This window comes from Falco biarmicus, chromosome Z (assembly GCF_023638135.1).
Source record: "Falco biarmicus isolate bFalBia1 chromosome Z, bFalBia1.pri, whole genome shotgun sequence".
NCBI lineage: Eukaryota > Metazoa > Chordata > Aves > Falconiformes > Falconidae > Falco > Falco biarmicus.
The window spans coordinates 17,282,214-17,302,364 of record NC_079311.1 but is presented as its reverse complement, the minus strand read 5'-3'; the positions used below and the strand labels follow the sequence as shown (position 1 = coordinate 17,302,364).

The window sequence follows — 20,151 nt, the reverse complement described above, 5'->3', positions numbered from 1 at the left end:
GGAAACTCTTGATTAAGAATGGCCACATTTCCAGACATCAGCACAAAACCCAGGACATCTCTCATCACATTCCTCACCGCCAGCCAGGAAGACCTGCTTCTCACTTCCCAGGTGCCATCCCGATCCAGCTGAGCCAAACAAGGAGCTCAGCCATAAAGCCTGTCTCGCTAGACCCGCTGCGACAGCCACACATTGTGCCAAACATCTGTTCGCCTTCTCCTCTCCCACAGTCTATACAGACTTCAGGGAGACCGGCATGGCTCTAACAAGTGACAGGATTCAAGCCCTGCACCCAAACACATCACCCACAAGTCACGCAGCTATTCCAGCCATCAAGAGAATGCCTTCTGACCAAAAATCAGGAACCCCGCGCTGCTCGGCAAAGAGCCTGGGGGGGCTGGCAAGTTGCTTCCAAGCTGGCAGCCACCAGGAGACACAGGCTAGCAAAGCAATGCCAGGGAACAAGGGAAAACTCTCCCACCGCACGAATATTCTCTGCTGAGCTCTGCTCCACCTCCTCCTCCACCTCTCTGCTGACTCCCTGTCCCTTGCTCACTTGCTAAGCTGAGGCCTCGCAACCCTTGCACAAAGGCACCTCACTGGCATGGGCTCTCCCTCACCTCGGCAAGTCTTCACAGCCCTGCGGCACTGCAACTCATGACAAAGAGCGCTAAGCCCAAAGCAGCCACTGTCAGGCATACAGGCAGCAGCAGCCACAACAGCGTCGCTGTAGCAAAAAGATGAGGCTAAACGCCACCCTGAAGAGATGACCAACACTCACCCACACGCATTGACCTTCTTTACCATCCCAGGACAACCTTTGGACCTACCATTTTAAGGACATCTTGTCTTGGACAAACACATGAGTCTCAGCTTGGTAATTAAGCTTTGATGGTTAAAAGTGGTCAATGTGCTCTTCTGTGTCTGCCTGCCCATCACCCCATGCTGAAATAATCAAGGAATCTCACTAACACTGCAGCACTAAGGGAAATGAAGCAACTAGCACTGCACTGTCAATGACAGCAGTTTTGGATAGCTGCCCTGCTGTAGGTGTGAATTTTAGTCCTGTGCACTCCAATGAACCACAGCCACAGCAGGCCTAGGGGGCTGGGAGACAAAGCTGCTCTCACAGGTGTGTTGAGTGCCTTTCCCACAGCAGGAACTTCCTATCAGACCTAGTAGTGGTGTTGTACCTGATTAGCAAGGTACATAAGCTCATTGCTGTGAAACTTGTTTGGTCTGGGGTTTTGTCTCATGGTCCCAGAAATGCAAACCTGCAGGAGCCTGCACCTTGGGTGAACATGTCCATTCACCTGCTCAGACTGGAAGAGGGCCAGCCGCAGCCTTTGCAAACCAAACTGTACCTTAACCTTTGTATATTTATTGATTTTTGTTTGTGTTTATTGAGCATGTGCAAGCCTTTTAAAATTGTGGGCAAATATAGAGTCAACTGTGTAATTAGTGCTCAACATTACCCAACACGGTGAGGTCTCCCTGCAGGTTTCCACTGATCTTCAGCTGCCTGCGCAGGGCTAAGGAACATACTGAGCAAGTAACTGTCTATATTTTCCCCTTGTGTTAGGCTCAGACTGCAGCAAGACAACTTGCATAAGCTAGAGACTTGCATGAATAGATGTGTTCCCAGTAATCAGTAGAGCAAGATGGCTCACAAAGCTGCCCCTGCCCACTCCTCACTGTCCCAGCTGCCAGACCATTGGTTCAGACCAGGCTGAAGACAAGTCTTCTCATCTCTATGGCTCACTCACAAACAGTGCTGAGAAATATCCAGGAGCAGCTTCCTAAACTGCCTCTCAGCTGTTCAGGTTTGCATGCTGCCAGCATCCTCAGCGGTCTGCCCAGTCTTGTGGTCATCTTACTGCAAAGTATTGGGAACAGATGGTGAAAGTGTTAAGCTTCTGCTTCATGCCCAGGGCTTCACTACCATAACTGTATAAAGATGCCCAGAAGAAACAGAAAACACTTATTTCACATTTAAGAAACATGTCCTTTTCCCATCTGTCCTTAAGATTTTGTTTGGACTTCAAGACCAAGTGGCATTAAATATATCTAGAGAGAGGAAGTCCAGACTGGGCAGCTAAGGGTAGAGCTGAGCTGCACCCTGCAGGCAGCTAGTTCAGGCCAATTCCTATCCACAGACATTTTAAGGAGCACGTGAGAAAGAAATTTCTGGGGTGCAAGACACAGACCTCTCACTGTCTGGGGAAACAAGGCAATGCATGCTCCTTCACTCCTTCCTGAACATGGGCCTCTGTATTTCTTATGTCCCTGATCGCATGCCCTGAGTGTCTGACACCCATCAGTGTGTTCCCACCTTCTGGCCTTGCTTTGGGCACAATTTCTTCCAGATTAGTAGTTTCTGTCTTTGTTCCTTCAGGTGCTCTTGTTGTCGTCCTTCTGCAGCGCTGGGACTTGCTGGCCTTTCACAACTTTCAAAGCCTCTTTGGCTTTCTTGTGACTTGCCAGTGGCCTGACCTCCTTCTCTGCCCTTTCCTTTGGCTCCTTGTCCTGTTTCAGCTGGGATAAAGTTAATTTTCTTCTTAGTAGCTAGTACAGTGCTGTGTTTTGACTCTGGTGTGAGAACAATGCTGACAGCACACGGATGATTTTAGTTGGTGCTGGGTGATGTTTATACTAAGTCAAGGACTTTTCAGTTCCTTGGGCCCTGCCAGCGAGAGGGCTGGGGGGGCACGGGAAACGGGGAGGGGACACAGCCAGGGCAGGTGACCCAAGCTAGCCAAAGGGATATTCCATACCATGGGATGTCATGCTGAGTATATAAACTGGGGGAAGAAGAAGGAAGGGGGGGACACCTGGCATTGTGGCGTTTGTCTTCCCAAGTAACCGTTACACGTGACGGAGCCCGGCTTCCCTGGGGATGGCCGAACACCTGCCTGCCCGTGGGAGTGGTGAATGGATTCCTTGCTCTGCTTTGCTTGGGTGCCTGGGTTTTGCTTTACCCTTTTTTCCTCACCTTTCCATTTTGTTATCATTATTATTGTTAATATTTGTTGCGACGGAGGGAAGACACAGTCACTCAATATGAGTGAGCAGCAGACTTCGTTTATTGTACCTTACAGTCACCTTTTATGCCTTCTTATAATTAGCTCATACATATTACAAAAGTTAAGCTCATTATCGGTTAGTTGCCTAAATACCAAGCCCGCCCCTAGTTTCTCTTCTGTAGTTATCTGTTCCCACCTGCAATATTCTTTTCCCACCAAAATCTTCCTGTTATTGTGTAACAAGGACAGCCAAAGACAGTGTATTTTGCTTTACTTCAGATAAGCTGAGAGCGATGTGCATTTTTGTCCAGCCAGCTGGACTATGTCTATGTGACCCTTTTCAGCTAGCCAGTTATCCACAATTCCCCTGTTTTTATTTTGGGCGACATAGGCTTGGTTGACCATTTTCAATAACAGCGTTTTAACACAGGAAAATACACCGCCAACTTATAAAATCTCAGTTCAGAAGTATAATTCCTGAAATACTTGAAAAATAAAGCTAGCTTGAAGCTTTAATTTAGATGCTCTTTCTGTCCCAGTGATATAAAAAGTTTAAAAACTTCAAAGGTAATTTTAAAGTTCTGGACATGGACTAATGCAAGCTCAAAACCCAAAAAGAAACCAAACTGATGTTTGAATAGGAAAATTTGCAAATATTTTAGTGGAAAATCCCTAACCATTAACAATTTTCTGTCCAAATAACAACTGCCCTTATGCAACCAACCAGTCCATACATTTTCTGAAGAATACCTCATCGATATCAAAGAATTAACAAAGGGAAAAAATTAGTTCTAAGCTATATACATTCATAAGTGGATTTTTCAATAGTTACATACAGATTTACACACTAAGCCATAATGGCTTGTAGGTGATACACACAAGAAGAGTACGTTGCACATTGATGCTGCACAAGTGGTGGGCAAAGCTGATATACTTATGGAGAAGGTGCTTCATGTGACTCATAAAGAAGCAGCTGTATGTCCCCAGCAGTGGTCTGGCTGTCCATGTTGTATCTCACCATGTTCATCAGGACAGTGAGCTTCAGGAGAGTTGCTAATATCAGGTGGGCTCCAAAGAGGCTCTCAGTTCCCCGTGCAGGCACGGGACTGTGACCAGTTCGAGCACCCCTTCGCCCCCTCCCCCCACACACACACACAGGGGAGGCATGCTCTGAGGAGTTAAGGAGAGGCTCTGCATCCTTGAAGCTCAGGGGACGATAATAGAGTGATTGACCATAACTGTTGCAAAAGAAGCCAAACTCATTTCCATACCAGAGGGAGCCAGAGGGATGCTGTTGATTCAGACAGACTGGCTAAGCATAAAGAACAGTTGTATAACTGCCTGTCCCTGACTTAAAGAAATGCAGTCTTTAAGCACAACAGTATACCCCTAAAACTAGTTAGGGGTATACTTATTGTCAAAATAACACAGCTTGTATATAAATTAGATCTGTTTAATACTATGACCCTGTGACTCCAATCAATACATATGCATATATTTATTATTATTGTTTTACACAGGTAACTAAAACACGTATTTAGCTTGTTTTACACTTTTCTGTAGAGCCCTGTCATTCTCTCAGCACAGGACTTTGCCTGTTGTGACTCCACCTATGACTAAGAGCTGGAGCAGCGCAAACACCACAAACCCTGAGGCAAGCCAGAGGAGCTGTGCTGCATGTCCTGCCAGAGGAACCTCACTCCATAGCAGCTGTGCCTTCCAGTTCCATGGCTCGCTCCGCCAGACCCAGAGGGTGAGGAGGGAAGAAATATGCTCTCCACCACGATGCCTGCTGGACAGGTCTCTTAGCTCTTTAGCTAAGGTCTCTTTAGCTGCACAGGTTCTCAGCTTGGCTCTACACCTTATCATAGTAATTTGTGAAGTATAGTAGTTTTGCATTTTATATGAATTATGTAAGTGCTTAACAAAACAAGTAATGGCTCAACTTCATGCTAAATTTACAAGGCCTCAGGCTGGGGGCTGTGAAGCTTGCTCTGTGTGAACTCTTGGCCTGCCTGCAACTTTCTTTTACTTGTTTTAGCTGTCACAGCTAGATTTATAAGGTTGATGATGGCTATTTTTTTTTCCTTATCTTTGTCCATTGTGACCATAATTTTGTAAAGAGAATAGCTGGAAGCACTTGCTTGGTGTTGAATGAGCTATCTGTAGCACTAGCACAATGATGTAAAGAGGGAAATAAAGGCGTGGCATGATGCTGAAGGCCTTGAGAAGTTACAGCAAGAAGCACAAAGGAGTAGAGGCATGAATGGGAAGAGATGGGATAAGACTTCACATTGCAGACTCCACAGCAATAAACTCAAGCAGACCAGCATAGGAAGTGTATATGTGGCTCATCCCAACAATAAGTACAAAACTGTCAAAAAATAATGAGCAAAGGACCTCTAAAGAGAGGGCTCCAGGCTTAGGCTGGCTGCAATGCACATATTCCCTCCTGGCAATTAGGGACAGCCAGTGTTGTGACAATAAGCATATTACAGAGACCAGTAATGAGATTTACAACTGTATTGCGATTCCACAGTATGCTTCAAATGCAATAGTCTGAAATGTAATGTGTATTTATACTGTGATTGCTGTATCACCCTGCTAAATGGGAAAACCTTGTAGATGCAAATAGCCTCAAATGAGTAAACTTTGTATTAAACATTGGACCCTCCATATGTGGTCTGTCTGAAAAAGCCTGGTCAGAGCAGCACTCTGGCAGCATTCCGGCAGGAAGCAGCCTCTGGAGGCTGTCACGGTTGTGACAGAAGGTGGCTGTAACCAAGCCTTAGTGGCAGTCACTGCTGGGAGCCCTTTGCAGGCACACCCCAGGTGAGGGTCAGCATCTCCACCTCCGCCCTGGCGTGTGCCGTGCAGCCTCCTTCTGTGGGGCAAGCCTCTGGCTTGGCTCTGGCAGCCCTTCATCGATCCACCATCACGCAGCCTAGGCCTGGTGTCGCCTCCAGTCTGGCGCACAGCAGTGGATGATGTGCAAAGACAGGACAGTGCCGCAGGCCAGCTGCAGGGTGGCAGGGGCCCTGACGGTGAGGAGCTCCCTTGCTGGCTGCGGGGAGCTGACCTCACCGGGCCTGGCTGTGCATGGCTGGTGGCCATCTTCTGCACCTCTGTGCGAGGCACTGACCAGCCACGTGTTTGGAGCACCGGAGGACCCAAGGAAAGCCAGGCCCGTGGGTTCTCAAGGTTTCAAGGGGTGCTGGGCAGCTGCCTGGGCGCTGGCTGAGCAGGGCAGCCCTGCTGAGAGCCCGGGCCCCAAGCGGTGTGCCAAAGGCCTGGGTGACGACAGGCACCCACTGGGCTCGCCCTGGCAGAGGCTGCACCGCGCAGTGGTAATGAATGGGTGTCTGTAACGGAGGGATTCGAGTATAGAATTCAGTGACGTTTTCAGGTCAGAAATTGAGGCGGTTAAGTGAATTGACTAAAACACCTGCATTCTCTGTGGAAGAGATGCGCTTAAGCGTCATTCCTCGGTCCCTCCCTCAAGAGGGCCATTTCAGCTGCTGCCGTGTGGCAGCACGGAGGTTTCACGGGCCCCACGGAGCGAGGGCACGGCGCCGCGGGACGGGGCCGCCGAACCGCCCGACACGCCTGCTGCAGCCGCGGGGGGGCGCCGCGGGACGGCGGGCCACGTGGCCCACTGGCGGGGGGGCGCATGCGCCGAGGGCCGGCCCGGGCGGGGCAGAGGCGCGGGTGGGGCCGCTCGGCGCATGTGCGCTGGCGCCGCGGGGCGGGGCGCGGTGCAGTTGGCGGCGGTTGGGCGCGAGCGGGCAGCGCTGGGTGGGGCGCGGCCGCTGGCGCGGCGGGAGGGGAGCGGCCACCTGTGCCGTGCCGGCCCCTCGCGGCGAGGCGGCGGCGTTCGTCCGGGCCCGGCCCGCGGCGGCGGCGGCGGCAGCGACGGGGGAAGAGGCTTTGGCTGGTGTCCGAGAGACCGCGGGTCGAGGTGTTGGTAAGGACCGAGCGGAGCCCCGCCGGCTGTAAGTCTTCCCGGGCGGGGGGGGGAGCGGCAGCGCGGAGGGCCGGCCCCGGCCTGTCGGCGGTGGCTGCTTCTCCTCAGTGGCGCCCTTGTGGCAGAGAAAGTGTCCCGGCTGCAGCTGGCCGGTGACCGCTGCGTGCCTTCAGAGGAGACCTGGGTTCCACAGGGTTGTGTTTGTAGTCTTTTAATATGGCTATTGGAGAGTTCATCCTTCTCGGCAGGAAAACTATGCCCGCTACCTCTTTTAGTTAGCCCCTGCAGCACAGGGACCATTTTTCTGTTGGAGGCTGGTCATCTGTTTTAAGCATACTGGAAAAAACTTTCCGTTCAGATGCCGGAGAAGGCGGGTGTGGGTGATGTGCCCAGATTTACTGGTAACAGCCTCCTCGGGCTGTGTTTCCAGTGAAATGGCCCCCCATCTGGAGGCAGCAAGCTGCTGGATGAATATCATCACTGTTGAATGACCTAGCCTTACAGCTAAGAGTTCTTAAAAAGCTTCAGAAGCCACGTGGCTGTCTGCTAATGTGTCAGTTTATTACTTACTGTCACCATTACTGCATTGCAAATCTCCAGGATTCTTGCTAACTGTAGGAATGGGAACATCTTTCAGGTGTAAGTTGAAGACTGCGTTCGGTTTAACCTTTGTACTCTAGTATCTGGCATCTCGTTTAACTACGTGAATTGTCCCCGTGACTGCTCCTGATACTATAACTTAGGAGTATGTATTTTATGTGATGTTTGCTCTTTCTGGTCTCGTCTCTTTAGTATTGGTATACTGCAGCGCTATCTGGTGGTGGTATGGTGTTGTCGCCCCACGTCCCTGCGTTTCTTTTTTGGTTGAAGTTTCCTCTTTTGAATCAACTTTTGAAACTGCCTTCCTAGGTTGTTGTAAGTTTCCTTCATGGTCACTGTCATCCTAGCTGTAATGGGTTTTATATTAATTTTTCCTGAGCAGTAAGTTAAATTCAGGTAGTTCAGGTAAGAATAATTTCAGCAGACATATTGACAAAATAAGAAACTGGGTATATTATTTGAGAGAAACAGTAGAGAATAAGGCCCCAAAAGTGCTTCTTATTGACTTTTCCACATATCTTGTATGTAAATAACTTTGAACACAATCGCAGAAAAGACTGTGGTTTTTTGGTGTACTTCTCAACGTTTGGGTGTTTGTTCTATGTGATTGAAACATTAAACCACTTATGCATTTGTCCAGCATTTGATGTCCCCATGGCACTGAGTAGGTCCAAAGGAGATACAAACTTCTTTGGTCTTTTCTTCTGGCAGGGGACCACCACCCCCTCTCACTCTTTGAAGCTCTGTTCACCAGCTGCTAAGCCTCTGAAAAGGTGAGAGAAGGATGCAGATGCCTAGCATGGCTGCCGCCCATTGCCATCTGGAGGTGTGCAAGCTCATGTTCAACATTTGCTCCTCTGTTTGGGCACTGTGATGCTGTGCCCCGCAGTTGAGCAGGGGGTGCTGTGAAGGTGGCTGTGGTAGAGGTTGTTCCAGGATCAGTTAGTGAAACACACTGGACCAGCAGGGGCAGAAATTGCTGGAGTAAGGAGCTGGAGTACCTTTGTGCCTGTGAGCTGGCTTGTGTACAGGCAGAGTGTTTGTCGAGTGCTATGAGGGTATCCTACCTGTCAGAGTGGCTGAGCTGATTTCAGTGATAGCCTGCGCCGTGCTCCCCCCCGCCCCCCCAAGAAGCAAATGGAAATTTTCTGTAGAACTAGTTGTGCTGAAATGTCTGTGGTGATTGCTCCTGTGGACTAGTTATGCTGAAATGTCTGTGATTGTTTCTGCAGAAGTACCTGTGTGTAGCAGCTTGTTGAACCATGCTTGTGTAAACACATGTATACATAGTGTTGTCTGTATTGAGGTAGGTGTGTGGGTGTACCTGTGTGTAAATATACTTGTACAGACACAGAGATGTGGTCAGGTTCGTGAAGTGCTGCATGTGTCTAAAGTAAAGCTGCTCAGGGAAGGGTGAAGAACATGACTTAATGCTCTGCCTGCTTGCCCAGCACCTGAGCTGGGCTGTGAACTCGGGTGCAGGAAGGTAGAGACAGCGTTGGTGTCTGTGCATAGACTAAACATGTGGCACGGAGTCTGAAATGTGCTGAGGGTTGGGAGTGCTCTTCCCTTTGGACTGGTGTGTTGCCCAAGGTGACTTGCCCTGGAAAAGGGCAACAGTGAGAGGAGAGGGGCTGCTTCTGGAGAGAGCAGCACAGACTAAGTTTACGTGGAGTCCTGCATAGTGGTGCTGTGGTGGGAAGCAGCTGCCTGTTGCTGCTGCCACTTGGAGAGAGCACTGCCCAGGTACACGAGCAGCAGTTGCTTGCCTTCATGTGCGGGGAGGTGAGGGGCTCTGCTGTCATGTCTTGAGCTCGAGAGGTTGGAGGAGAGGGAGGTCACCTTGTGCCAAACCACTGACTCTGTGTGTTGCACGTTAGCTGCTGTGGGGTGAAGATCATGTGTTTGAGGCACACGAGCATGCTCAGTATTAGGACTGAGCTCTGCGTGCAGCACACTCATTTTGAGCAGGGTTGGGTCCTGGGTGGTGCGAGAGCTGTGTCTGGCTTCGGTGCACAGTTGTGGTGGGGAGGTTTCTCTGGTGAGATTGCCCCTGCGGCAGGTGGGCATCTGTGAGAAGAACGGCTGCCCAGGAGCGCAGAGCCTGCCTGGCAGTGCTTGTGCCTGGAGCTCGCCCGCATTTTGTGAGTGCAGCTGGCTGGCCCTGGAGAAGCCCTGAGTGTGTGGATGGCTGAGGGCTTCAGCTGTCTCTGGCACCTGCTTTGAAACAGCCTGCTGCACTGCCCAGCTGTGGCTGGTGGGAGCCCTTGCTGGCAGGTAAGTCTTCTCCTGACGTGTCCCACCAGCACAGCCTGTGGCTCCGTGGAAGGTGCTGTTGGAGATGAAGCGGCAGACTGCTCATGCCTTTACCAGCGCGGCAGCGGCGGTTGCCTGGGGATGAGATGGGGCGGCGCTGGCAATGGCTTTGTCACACTCCTGCTGTGTGCAGCCCCTGGCTTGCAGGGAGCAGGTGTCACTTCTGTTGGGTTTTCTCTCTGAAGAGGCGTCTGTGGAGTTGAGGCATCGTGTGCCTGTGGGTAAGACATGGCATGGCCTGGGTGCATGTGGTTTCCATGGTGGAGCTGACACACCCCCTGTGGGCGCTGGTGTGGGGATGTGGGATCGCATGAGGGAGGAGTGGCTGTGAGCTACCTGGTGTCACTGTGGGTCACGAGTGGAGGGAGCACTGGATGCCAGGGTGGGGGGCGGCAGGTCCCTGCCCTGCTTGTGGTGGAAGTCCTGGCCCTGCAGGCAGGAACATGGGTGGGCAAATTGCCTGGCAGCCCTGCTCTTCTGACGCCGTGGCCAGGGACAGCCCGTGCCCAGAGACTGCTGTGCTCATTCACCTGTTTTTTTGGAGGTCATGCCCGGTCTGTTTCATACCACCCCATGCTTGGCTGGCAGGATCGGGCCCCTACAAGTCTACATAGAAGTATGCAAAGATGAGCCACTGATTCCTTGCTTGTTTGGGGAGGGGGTTTGAATAGTAAGAGCCAGTATTTTTAGCCTGTATATGTAAAATTGCTGCCGCCTTATTTTTTTTTTTTCTATCCTTTTTCATTCTGGGTGGAGGTGGTATGTATAGATGAAGATGCAGGAGCCTGAACTTATTGCAAAAACACTGCGAGCTGTTCTTCATCCCTTTAAAAACGGCGTACCTTTGTCAGAGCTTCAGGGTGAATACAAATCCCTGACCGGTGAGTGGATTCCCTTCAGGCACCTAGGCCATGGCACACTGGAAGGCTACTTGGAGAGCATCCCAGCAGTGGTCAGAATGGAAGAAAACAAAATGGGACAGGTAAGACTCAAACTTCAGAAATGGTTTTTGTGTTTGTAGAGTGTGTGTGGTTCATCGCTTCACCTGTGCTTGTGCGTGGATTTCTGAGAAAAGTACTGTGGCATGTATGTCACGCCCTGCTGCTGGGAATACTGGAAGCTGTGGTTGTAGACCAGGTGCCCCTTGTTTTCCTGCCTCTGTATGCTGACTGCGAAGTTGTGTTTGCAAAAGGTGGAAGGTTGCGTTTTCCCAGAACCAAGAGATCTGTCTGGAAAGTAGTTTGTGTGGCTGTAGAGCTCTCGTCCCTGCCTCAGCATGTGTAACTGTGGAGGGGATACGGATGAGCTGTCCTGGGATGGTAAAGAAGGTCAATGCGTGTGGGTGAGTGTTGGTCATCTCTTCAGGGTGGCGTTTAGCCTCATCTTTTTGCTACAGCGACGCTGTTGTGGCTGCTGCTGCCTGTATGCCTGACAGTGGCTGCTTTGGGCTTAGCGCTCTTTGTCATGAGTTGCAGTGCCGCAGGGCTGTGAAGACTTGCCGAGGTGAGGGAGAGCCCATGCAAGTGAGGTGCCTTTGTGCAAAGGTTGCGAGGCCTCAGCTTAGCAAGTGAGCAAGGGACAGGGAGTCAGCAGAGAGGTGGAGGAGGAGGTGGAGCAGAGCTCAGCAGAGAATATTCGTGCAGTGGGAGAGTTTTCCCTTGTTCCCTGGCATTGCTTTGCTAGCCTGTGTCTCCTGGTGGCTGCCAGCTTGGAAGCAACTTGCCAGCCCCCCCAGGCTCTTTGCCGAGCAGCGCGGGGTTCCTGATTTTTGGTCAGAAGGCATTCTCTTGATGGCTGGAATAGCTGCGTGACTTGTGGGTGATGTGTTTGGGTGCAGGGCTTGAATCCTGTCACTTGTTAGAGCCATGCCGGTCTCCCTGAAGTCTGTATAGACTGTGGGAGAGGAGAAGGCGAACAGATGTTTGGCACAATGTGTGGCTGTCGCAGCGGGTCTAGCGAGACAGGCTTTATGGCTGAGCTCCTTGTTTGGCTCAGCTGGATCGGGATGGCACCTGGGAAGTGAGAAGCAGGTCTTCCTGGCTGGCGGTGAGGAATGTGATGAGAGATGTCCTGGGTTTTGTGCTGATGTCTGGAAATGTGGCCATTCTTAATCAAGAGTTTCCCTTGCTGCATTTTGAGAGCTGTCCGAATGTGCCCTTTTAGCACAGGTTTTCAAACGTGGGGCTCTTTGTTGCTTGCTCCAAGCTTGCATTGGCTGCAGCTACATCAGTAACATGACCGCAGGTACCTCTGGGAACATTTGTGATGCTGCAGTTTAATGCTTCCTCGTGGTGGCTGTGGCAGATAGCCACCTGTTTGTGACTAGGGCCTTGCAGGGCGTAGCCTGGTACCGTCCCATTCCTTACCCTCTAATACGATGTGTGCCGAGAGCCTTGTGGACTCTTGGATAGCACTAGAGGTGGTGCCTTCTCTGTGTCAGCTGTAAGGAGGGAGTGAAACGTGACATTCAAAGGTGGGAAAGGCAGAATCTACTGAAGAGGTATTGGAGACGGACTTACATTGGTTGAGGAGCGCCAGCTATGCTCTGTGTGCCCGAAGCAACTGAGAAGAAGCACCCTGCAAGGGCAGTGGAGGCGCTTGGAGCTCTGCCTTGGGAAGGATGATGAGACAGCCAGAGCTCAGGGTTTATGGGCAGTGGGCAGGCCAGCGTACGGGCCCCATGGCGTCTGGCTGTCACAAACGCCTTAGTTGGGAAGAAGTGGTAGGTAAAGCAGATGATGCCGCCTTGTGACGACTGCAAGAAGCCTCATGTGCAGGCCCTGGGTCCTCAGAGAGGACTTGAGCCCGTGCCGTAGCTGCTGGGGTGAGAAGAGAGCCAAGCATGAGCAACCCAGTTTGTTTCTGGGGTGTGCTGGTGACGGCATGCCGAGGCAAGTGATGAGCCCATGAGGGGAGATGCTCTGCTGGACCTGATTCTTACGAGGGAAGAACTAGTTGGAGAGCTAAAGGCTGGGGACAGCCCTGGCTGCAGCGGCCATGAGATGGTGGTGTTTGGGAGCCTGAAAGGAGGGGAATAAGGCAAAGAGCGGTATCAACAAGTAGGTGTCAGGGGAAGAGACTCTGGCCTGCTCAGGAGCCTGCTTGGAAGACTCCTGTGGGATAGAGTCGTGGAGAGAAGCGTGGTCCGCGAGAGGTAGTGGATTTTCAAGGACTGCCTCCTCCAGTGTCAAGAATGGTCCATCCCAACAATCAGGGAAGAAAAGCAAAGGTGCTAGGAGCGCTGCACGGATGAACAGGAGCTCCTGACAAAACGCAGCCGTGACAAGGAAGCAGGCATGAGACGGGAGCAGGGAGAAGCGACCTGGGAGGAATACAGAGATGCTGCTCAAAGCAGCATGCGTGGGCTTAAGAAAGACCGCCTTTATTACTGGCGAGTTCAACCACCTGAAAACCAAGACAGAGTGCCATCGGCTTCAGAACAGCTCCCAAAGCCCTGCCGGTTCTGAGAGCACCCTTCCAAAGCAAGTCCTTCAAGCACCTGGCTAACTGTATGGGCCAGAGTAGAAAATACAGGAAGAGCAGAAAAACTAGAAGCCAGAAGGTACAGCAGATGGAGAACTCCGACGCTTTGCTGTGTTTCATTTCACTAAAGCCTTACCAAGTCCGTGCTCAGTCCATGGAGCACAGGTTGCGGCACAGACGTCTCTGAAAGGGTGAAGAGTTCAGGATCTCATGTTCACCTTTCACAAAGATGAGTGAAGCCTCGGTCAGGTACAGGCCACTGTCTGGCCAAGTTTCTCTCTCCTTTCAGTGACTATTTAAAAGCAGCATTGCTGGAGACACGCATGGATGAAGAGGGAGCTCCTGACATTACCATCAGAAGCAGGCGCACAAGAGGCAGAAGCAGAGGTGGGTGAGGTGGAAGGAGTACAGAGGCACCATCCCACCGTGCAGGCGTGGGCTGAGGAAAGCTAAAGCCCACAGGGAGCTGCTTGTGGCAAGGGACGTGAAGGACAACAAAAGGGTTTCTCCAGGTGCGCCATCAGCAAAAGGGTGACTAGGGAACATGGGGGTCTGCTGAGGACTAGCAACGGGGACCTGGTCTTAAAGGACGTGGAGGAGGCTGAGGCTCTGGTTGCCACCTTTGCCTTGATCTTTGCTGTTAGGAGCAGCCAGCAGCAATGCCAAGGCTCCTGAAGACCAGTGGGGAAGTGCGGGGCAAGGAAGACTTGCCCTCAGCGGTGGAGGATTAGGCTAGGGAACATTTAAACCAGCAAGCCCACGGGTCTGCTGCAATGCACCCGGGGGTGCTGAGGGAGCTGCCTGATGTTGTTGCAAGACCACTTTCCATTACCTTTGCAAGGTCATGGTGGTTTGTGCGAGGTTCCCGAGGAGTGGAAGAAAGCAGGCCTTACCTTCGGGAAGGGTGGGAAGGAGGCTCTGAAGAGCCGCAGGCTGGTCAGCCTGAGCTCTGTCTCTGGGGAATGTGATTGAGCAACTAATCCTGAAAAGCTGTTCCGGCCATGTGAAGGACAAGGTGGCAGGCAGTCAGTATGGATTTGTGAAGCGGAAGTCCTGTGAGGCCAAAGCAACACCCTTCCAAAATGAAGTAAGCGGTTGGGTGGGTGAGGGGGGAGCATTGGATGTGGTTTATCTGCACTTGAGTAAGGCTTTGACAGTCTCCCATAAGCAGTGGTACAAACCCCATCAGGAGACTAGTCACTAGCGACGTGCCCCAGGGCTCGATGCTGGGGCAGTGCTGTCTAACGTGTTCATGAATGACTGGGGCGATGGGGCAGAGATCATCCTCAGTGAGTCTGTAGGTGAGAGGAAGGAGTGGCAGTGCAGGTGGATGCGCTGCTGTTTGGTGGGACCTCAAGAAGCTGGAGAAATGGAACAAGAGGAACCCTGTGAAGCCCGGTGCAGGGAAAGGGTAAGTCCGGCACCTGGGGAAGAACGAGCCCAGGTACCTGTACAGTCTGGGGGCTGACCCTCTGGAAAGCAGCTTGGTAGAGTAATGTAGTGGTGTCGCTGCTGGTACACGTTTTGCATAGGCGTTGACTGCACAGCATGTATGCTGTGTGACTTCTAAGCGGGAGCTCCTGATCTAGGAGAGCTGTCGCTCAGAAGGAGAGGCAGCGCGGTGCAGGTGCTGGGTGTGTGGTGGCCGAAGAAGAGAAGGGGAAGGATGAGCTGGAGCGCGCTGCTGGAGGCTGAGTGTCGCTTTCTCCTGGTGTTGTCTTCCCTTACCCCCGTTTCACTGGGCTGTTTGAGTCAGCCTGAGAGATTGAGAAGTCTGAAGCAAGCCGTGGCTGATTAGCAGTTGCTTGCTTTTTTTGTCTTGGCCCTCGGTTTTTCTGCTTTGGTTGCCCTGCCTCGCTTGTGAGAAAAGATCCTTTCTGGAGCTGCTGTTTGCTAAACTTCAGAGGCGCTGGCCAAGTCCCTCAGTGTCTCCCGCTGTGCTCGTGTGCTAAAACTGTCAGCCCCTACATGTACTGGGGACCACGGTTATGGTGGTAGCAGTGGTTGTGTGTGAGGTCTCCTTTTTGAGCAGGTGCCACCACCACAGAGCATGGCTGAGAGCCACAGAGAGGTCCCCTGAGACCACCGACTCCTGTTTTTCACTCATGGCTTTTTGGGTGGCTGCCTTCGTCCTCGTGGAGCCCTGGGTGCTTGTTCAGCTGCTTTTGCAGGCTGTCAGCAGCAGAATGTCCCAGGAGTTTGGGCTTGCATCTCCTCCGGGTGGCCAAGTGTATGTGGCCTGGGGGCTTGCCTAAGCAGGGTTCCTGCATCCGTTTGAGGACTGTTGAGCCGTGGCTCGGGGAGGTGAGGGCACGAGGCTGTTAAGGAGGCCGGGTAGGTGGCTGTGGGCTTGCCCCAGCCAGGCTATTGTTGTGGGCCAGCCCAGTGCCTGCAGGGCAATCTGTGCAGCCAGGATTGGGCTCAACCTAACGTGGGAAGGTGATGGAGGGGCTCTGGCAATCTGCTTTGGTGATTTCTGAGGTGCGCTGCGAAAGGAGAGGGAGGTCCCCGAGATCTGCGTGTGCTGCTGAAGCCTTTGCTGAAGTGCCTGCAGGCCTGTGTGACCCAGCAGTTACAGGCATGGAAGTGGCTGCAAATCCTTCTGCGTGTTGTGGATGAGCTTGGACCTCACTGACTGTTTTCTCTCCTGTCCCCTTCCTGCTCCGCCAAGGTCATTTGCCACGCTGTTGCTTGCAGCGAGACTGTGCCAATTGCTCAACTGGTGGCTCGGCAGAGGAGTTCCAAGAAGAAAATGGGACGGCAAGTGAACTGCCAGATGAGGCTGAAGAACACGTCTCCAGTCACGTTAGCAGGTAAGACCCAGGCAGCTGTGGCAGGCCTACCTTTGTGAAAGAACTGTGCAGCGGCTGGGGCAAAAGTCTCGGCCGTGAGGGTGTGTCACTAATGGCCACGAGCTGTGTGCTTATAGCGAAGAGCCCTGGGAGCAGGGGGTGTTGCTGACAAGGGTGCTTGCGCTTGCAAGCCGTGGTCAGTGAGGAAGCCCTTCTGGAGCACGTGCGTGAGATGTGAATGGTCTTGGCTGAAAAGTTCTTGGGGGACGCCTGGCGTCACTGCCACCTGCCCATGCTTCTCTGAGAAATGTCATGGAGGTGTGAGCGAGAAGCGTGGCAAGGAGCCTGCTAGCTCTTTGGGGCTGAGCTCAGCCCGTTATGGAGGACAGGGATGAGCCATGCCCTCACAGCGAGAAGCAGCCCCTGCAGCCCCATCTGGGGCGGTTTCAGCAGCGCCTGTTGCTGCTGCAAGTGCCCTGGAGCCACGCCATTGCTGATGCCCAGGGGCTCTTCTTTGTACTCTGCCTTTTTGCTTAAGCGTAAGCTGTGGCAGCCGCTTTCCCAGAGCCGGTGGGTCAGGTTTCCCTCACTGCTGCGCTGTTGTTGTGTTGGTGTCGGTGGGGTGTCCGAGGATCAGGGCCAGGCAAGGCCATCCACTTGTGAGTCGGCAGCTTGGAGCAACGGCAGGTCTTGCAGTTTGCTTGTAACGAAGGGTTTGCTGCTTCTTGCTTTCCTGCAACTACACCAGCAGTCCGCCCTCTGTCGAGAAGCTGAACTGGTGACTCGCGTCCCAGTTAAATGACCACGACTGTAAGCGCCCGTTGGTTTGCTGTCTTGCACGGTGATAGCCCTCGGAAGTGTTTGAGCCTGCCAGAATTGGTGTGGTAGAGCCAGCAGAGAAACAGCAAAGTGACCAAGAGCTTGCTTATGCCCACGTGGCCTGAAGGCCGGTGCGGCGTGTTCCTGTGCAGGTGTTACTTGGCAACCTCTGCTGCATGGCGGGAGTCCTGGAGGAGAAGGCTTGGAAGACAGCTTTTGGCAGCAGTGCAGGAGGTGGCTGAGGAGGTTGAGTTAGGCTGCGTGTGCTACGCCGCTGGGAGCTGCTGCGGGGTGGTGAAGGGCAGCCTGGCCGTGGGTTCCACCTGAGACATGAGCTGTTGTGGCACCTGACACTCGCATGGCTCTTTGGAGAGCGTAAGGAAAGAGGCGTCTCCTGTCTGCCTGCTGCAGCGTGGCAGCGGGGATTGTGGCTTGTGAGCCCTTGGGTGTGAGCCATGGTGCTGTAGCCGAGAGACCCAGGACTGTGGCTGAAAGCGTCCTTCTGAAGTGTCTTTTGGTAAAAGTGTGGGCTCCCTGGAGGGCGCTTCAAGCCTGTTTGTGTTGGGAGAGGGGAGTGCTACTCACAGCTATGTCTGCAAACTCTTTAGGAAAGCCCAAAGGAACTTTGCGACAGCCCAGGTGTTTGAGCATGCCAGAAGAAGGCGGCAAGAGGGCTGTTCCTCGCCCACCACGAGGTAGAGGAGTGGCATGTGGCATGGTGAAACCCAGTGCGGAGAGTGTGCGGTCTGCCTTGCCACCGGCTGCTGGGAGCGGAGCACCTAAAGAAATTCCCATGCAGAGGCATGTCACTGTAGTGAACAGGTGAGTGTGTGGACATGTGTTTACACGTGTGCGAGCGAGGTGAAACAAGTGTGGTGGACCCTTGGATGCTAGCATGGCAGCAGTGCGCTTTGGGACGTGGGAATCCCGGCTCCCGCCCTTGCAGAAGATGAAGTCTGAGCGTGGGTTGGTACCCAGGAGGGAGACAGGTGGTCCTTTGCCTTTTGGGACGCTGCCACGGCCACACTGTGCTCTTGACCTGCTCCCATGTCCTCTGGGGAGAAACGTGGCCAAAGGTGTCACACCAAGGCGGAGGTGTGGATGTCACTGTTTCCCTGGCTGGGGAGGGAGCCGTTGTGGCCATTGTGCTGGAAAGCAGGAGGAGGCAAGAGGTGACGCTGCGTGTTCAGGCTCGTGGTTGTCTGCCGGTGGCTGCTCTTGCCTGGCTTCTGCGTTGCACTGTTAGCCCTTGCGGCCCTTGTCCGTGTGCTGGGAGCCAGCAGCTGCCTGACCGTGTTTGGGTGAATGGAGATGAGGGCCGGAGCTGCAGTTTTGCTGGGTTAGCGGTACATGCTGGTTTTCAGCCCGCTTTGAGCCTGTCTAATCCAGGCGGCTTACCCGAGTGCTGCCCCATCATTTGTCCTTCTGTGTTGTTTTCGGCTGCCCTGGGCCATCAGCTGATGGTGGTGGGAAAGTGTTTGCTGTTCCCTCATTGTGGCTGCGCTAAGTCCGCTGGAGCTGCTGTGATTGTGGTGGTAATCCTGTGCAGGTCACCGGGCTGGGTTGGAAGTCAGCCTTGCGCTGAATGGAAATGGCAGTGGTGTGCCGCTTGTGCAGCGGCGTGGCTGTGAAGCGGCACCGAGCAGAGTGACACTTTAATCCTGCCGTGGTGCCCGCTCTTTCTGGAAGACCCGCAGAGAGCAGGTGTGTCCTGGCCCAGGCGCCGGCGTGAGTCCTGCTTGCGTCAGGGGTACAGGTGCCAGGATGGGGGAGATGAGGATGCGCTCAGAGCGCTCGTGAGGGCAGCAGCCACTTCAGCTTTGCGGGAGTGCCTGGGAGCATAGCGTGACACTGCCGGCTGCTGGCCCTGCCTCATAAGCTTCGTGCCGCTCAGCAAAGCGCCCTTTGCTACGGCAGTGCTCTGGTGGTCACGCCTTTTGGGACGTTGCCCAGCGTGCTGGTGCTGGTGGAGTGGGCAGGTGCCCCTGGGATGGAGGAGGCGGCGGAGGGAGCCTTGGGGCTGCTGGGTGGATGTGCTGGGGCTTTGCACTGGGGCAGGGCTCCTCACGAGGACAGGAGGTGCTCCTTGTGTCCCTGGGCAGCTGGGCTGTGGCTGAGCAGCAGCTGTTTGGATGTGCCCTGGCAGAAATTTGGAGGAGTCGAGAGGCAGGTGGTGATGGTGGCAGGAGCCGGTGGCTGTGAAGCTGAGGTGGGTGAGAGGAGAGCAGTGGCAGGAGCAGCGAGAACGCCGGAGCTGCTGGCAGCAGCCGTGTGAGGAGCGGAGGGTTTGGAGGTAGAGGCCAGGGAAGGGAGACGTGCTGCGTGTGTGAGGTGAGGAGGGCGAGGCCGGGGTCCAGCAGGAGTGGGGAGACTCGAGGTGGGGCTCTGTCCGCACCACGCTCCTAACGCCGTGAGCGTGGGCTGAGCTCAGCCCTGCTCTTGTGCTCCTGAGCAAGCTGGGTGGAGCTGCGGTGGAGAAAGGCGTCGCCAGCTCTGCTGCCTGTGTTGTGGAGGAGGCTGCTGCAGCAGAGGAGCCCAAGCCATCTTGCTGTGACAGAGGCGTGGGAGCAGGTGTGCGCAGGCCTTCCCTTTTCTGTGTGTGCAGATGAGTCGGGTCTTTTGAAGTGGCACTTCCCCAAAAGGCAGACATCCTTTGTCCCTCGACAGGCAGAGCAAGGAGAGCACTCCTAGTTCTTTCTGGGTTAGCTGCTGGAAGCCCAGAAGGGGTTTTGTAGTACTTGGAGCTTCTGAATGCTCAAAAGGCAGAGATCCTTTGTCCTGGAGAGGAGATGTCTAGTGTTGCAAAGGGTCCAAATGAAAGAGGACCATATTCTGTTTTAATGCAAGGGTGTGTAGTGGCCCATGTAACTGGATTAATTTGTTTCAACTCAGCCAGTTTGAAGCAGGATCGGCAAGGTCCATGTCTCATAGACTTGGTTTTGGGGGTGTTTTGTGCCCCTGTAGCTTCTGTAGTTGCTTGTGCTTTGGGAATTGCAGGAGGGGAAGCTGCTTTGAGCCAGGAGGTCCTGACCTCAAAAGTGTGTGCGGATGAGCGGAGCTGTGAGGAGCATTCCCAGAAATCCTGGACTCACGCCAGCCTCCACAGGTAGCCAGCACAGACTTAAAGGCACTGTTCCCACAGTGGTGCAAGCAC

At 53.4% G+C, this 20,151-nt stretch overlaps 1 protein-coding gene across 3 annotated transcripts in view; it reads left to right on the top strand.

Annotated features, from left to right (window-relative positions):
- The first annotated feature begins 6,808 nt into the window (after window positions 1-6,808).
- The window catches only part of TDRD7 (tudor domain containing 7), a 48,466-nt gene continuing 35,123 nt past the window's right edge, over window positions 6,809-20,151 (top strand). Inside the window, exons 1-4 of one of the 3 annotated variants that reach the window (XM_056324333.1) lie at window positions 6,809-6,987; window positions 10,660-10,885; window positions 16,058-16,199; window positions 17,606-17,819. In XM_056324333.1, the coding sequence (XP_056180308.1) occupies window positions 10,673-10,885; window positions 16,058-16,199; window positions 17,606-17,819 (569 nt within the window). In that variant the 5' untranslated portion in view covers window positions 6,809-6,987; window positions 10,660-10,672. Of the gene's footprint in view, window positions 10,125-10,659; window positions 10,886-16,057; window positions 16,200-17,605; window positions 17,820-20,151 lie in introns of all 3 variants that reach the window. The other 2 variants (XM_056324332.1, XM_056324331.1) reach the window with 2 other exon arrangements.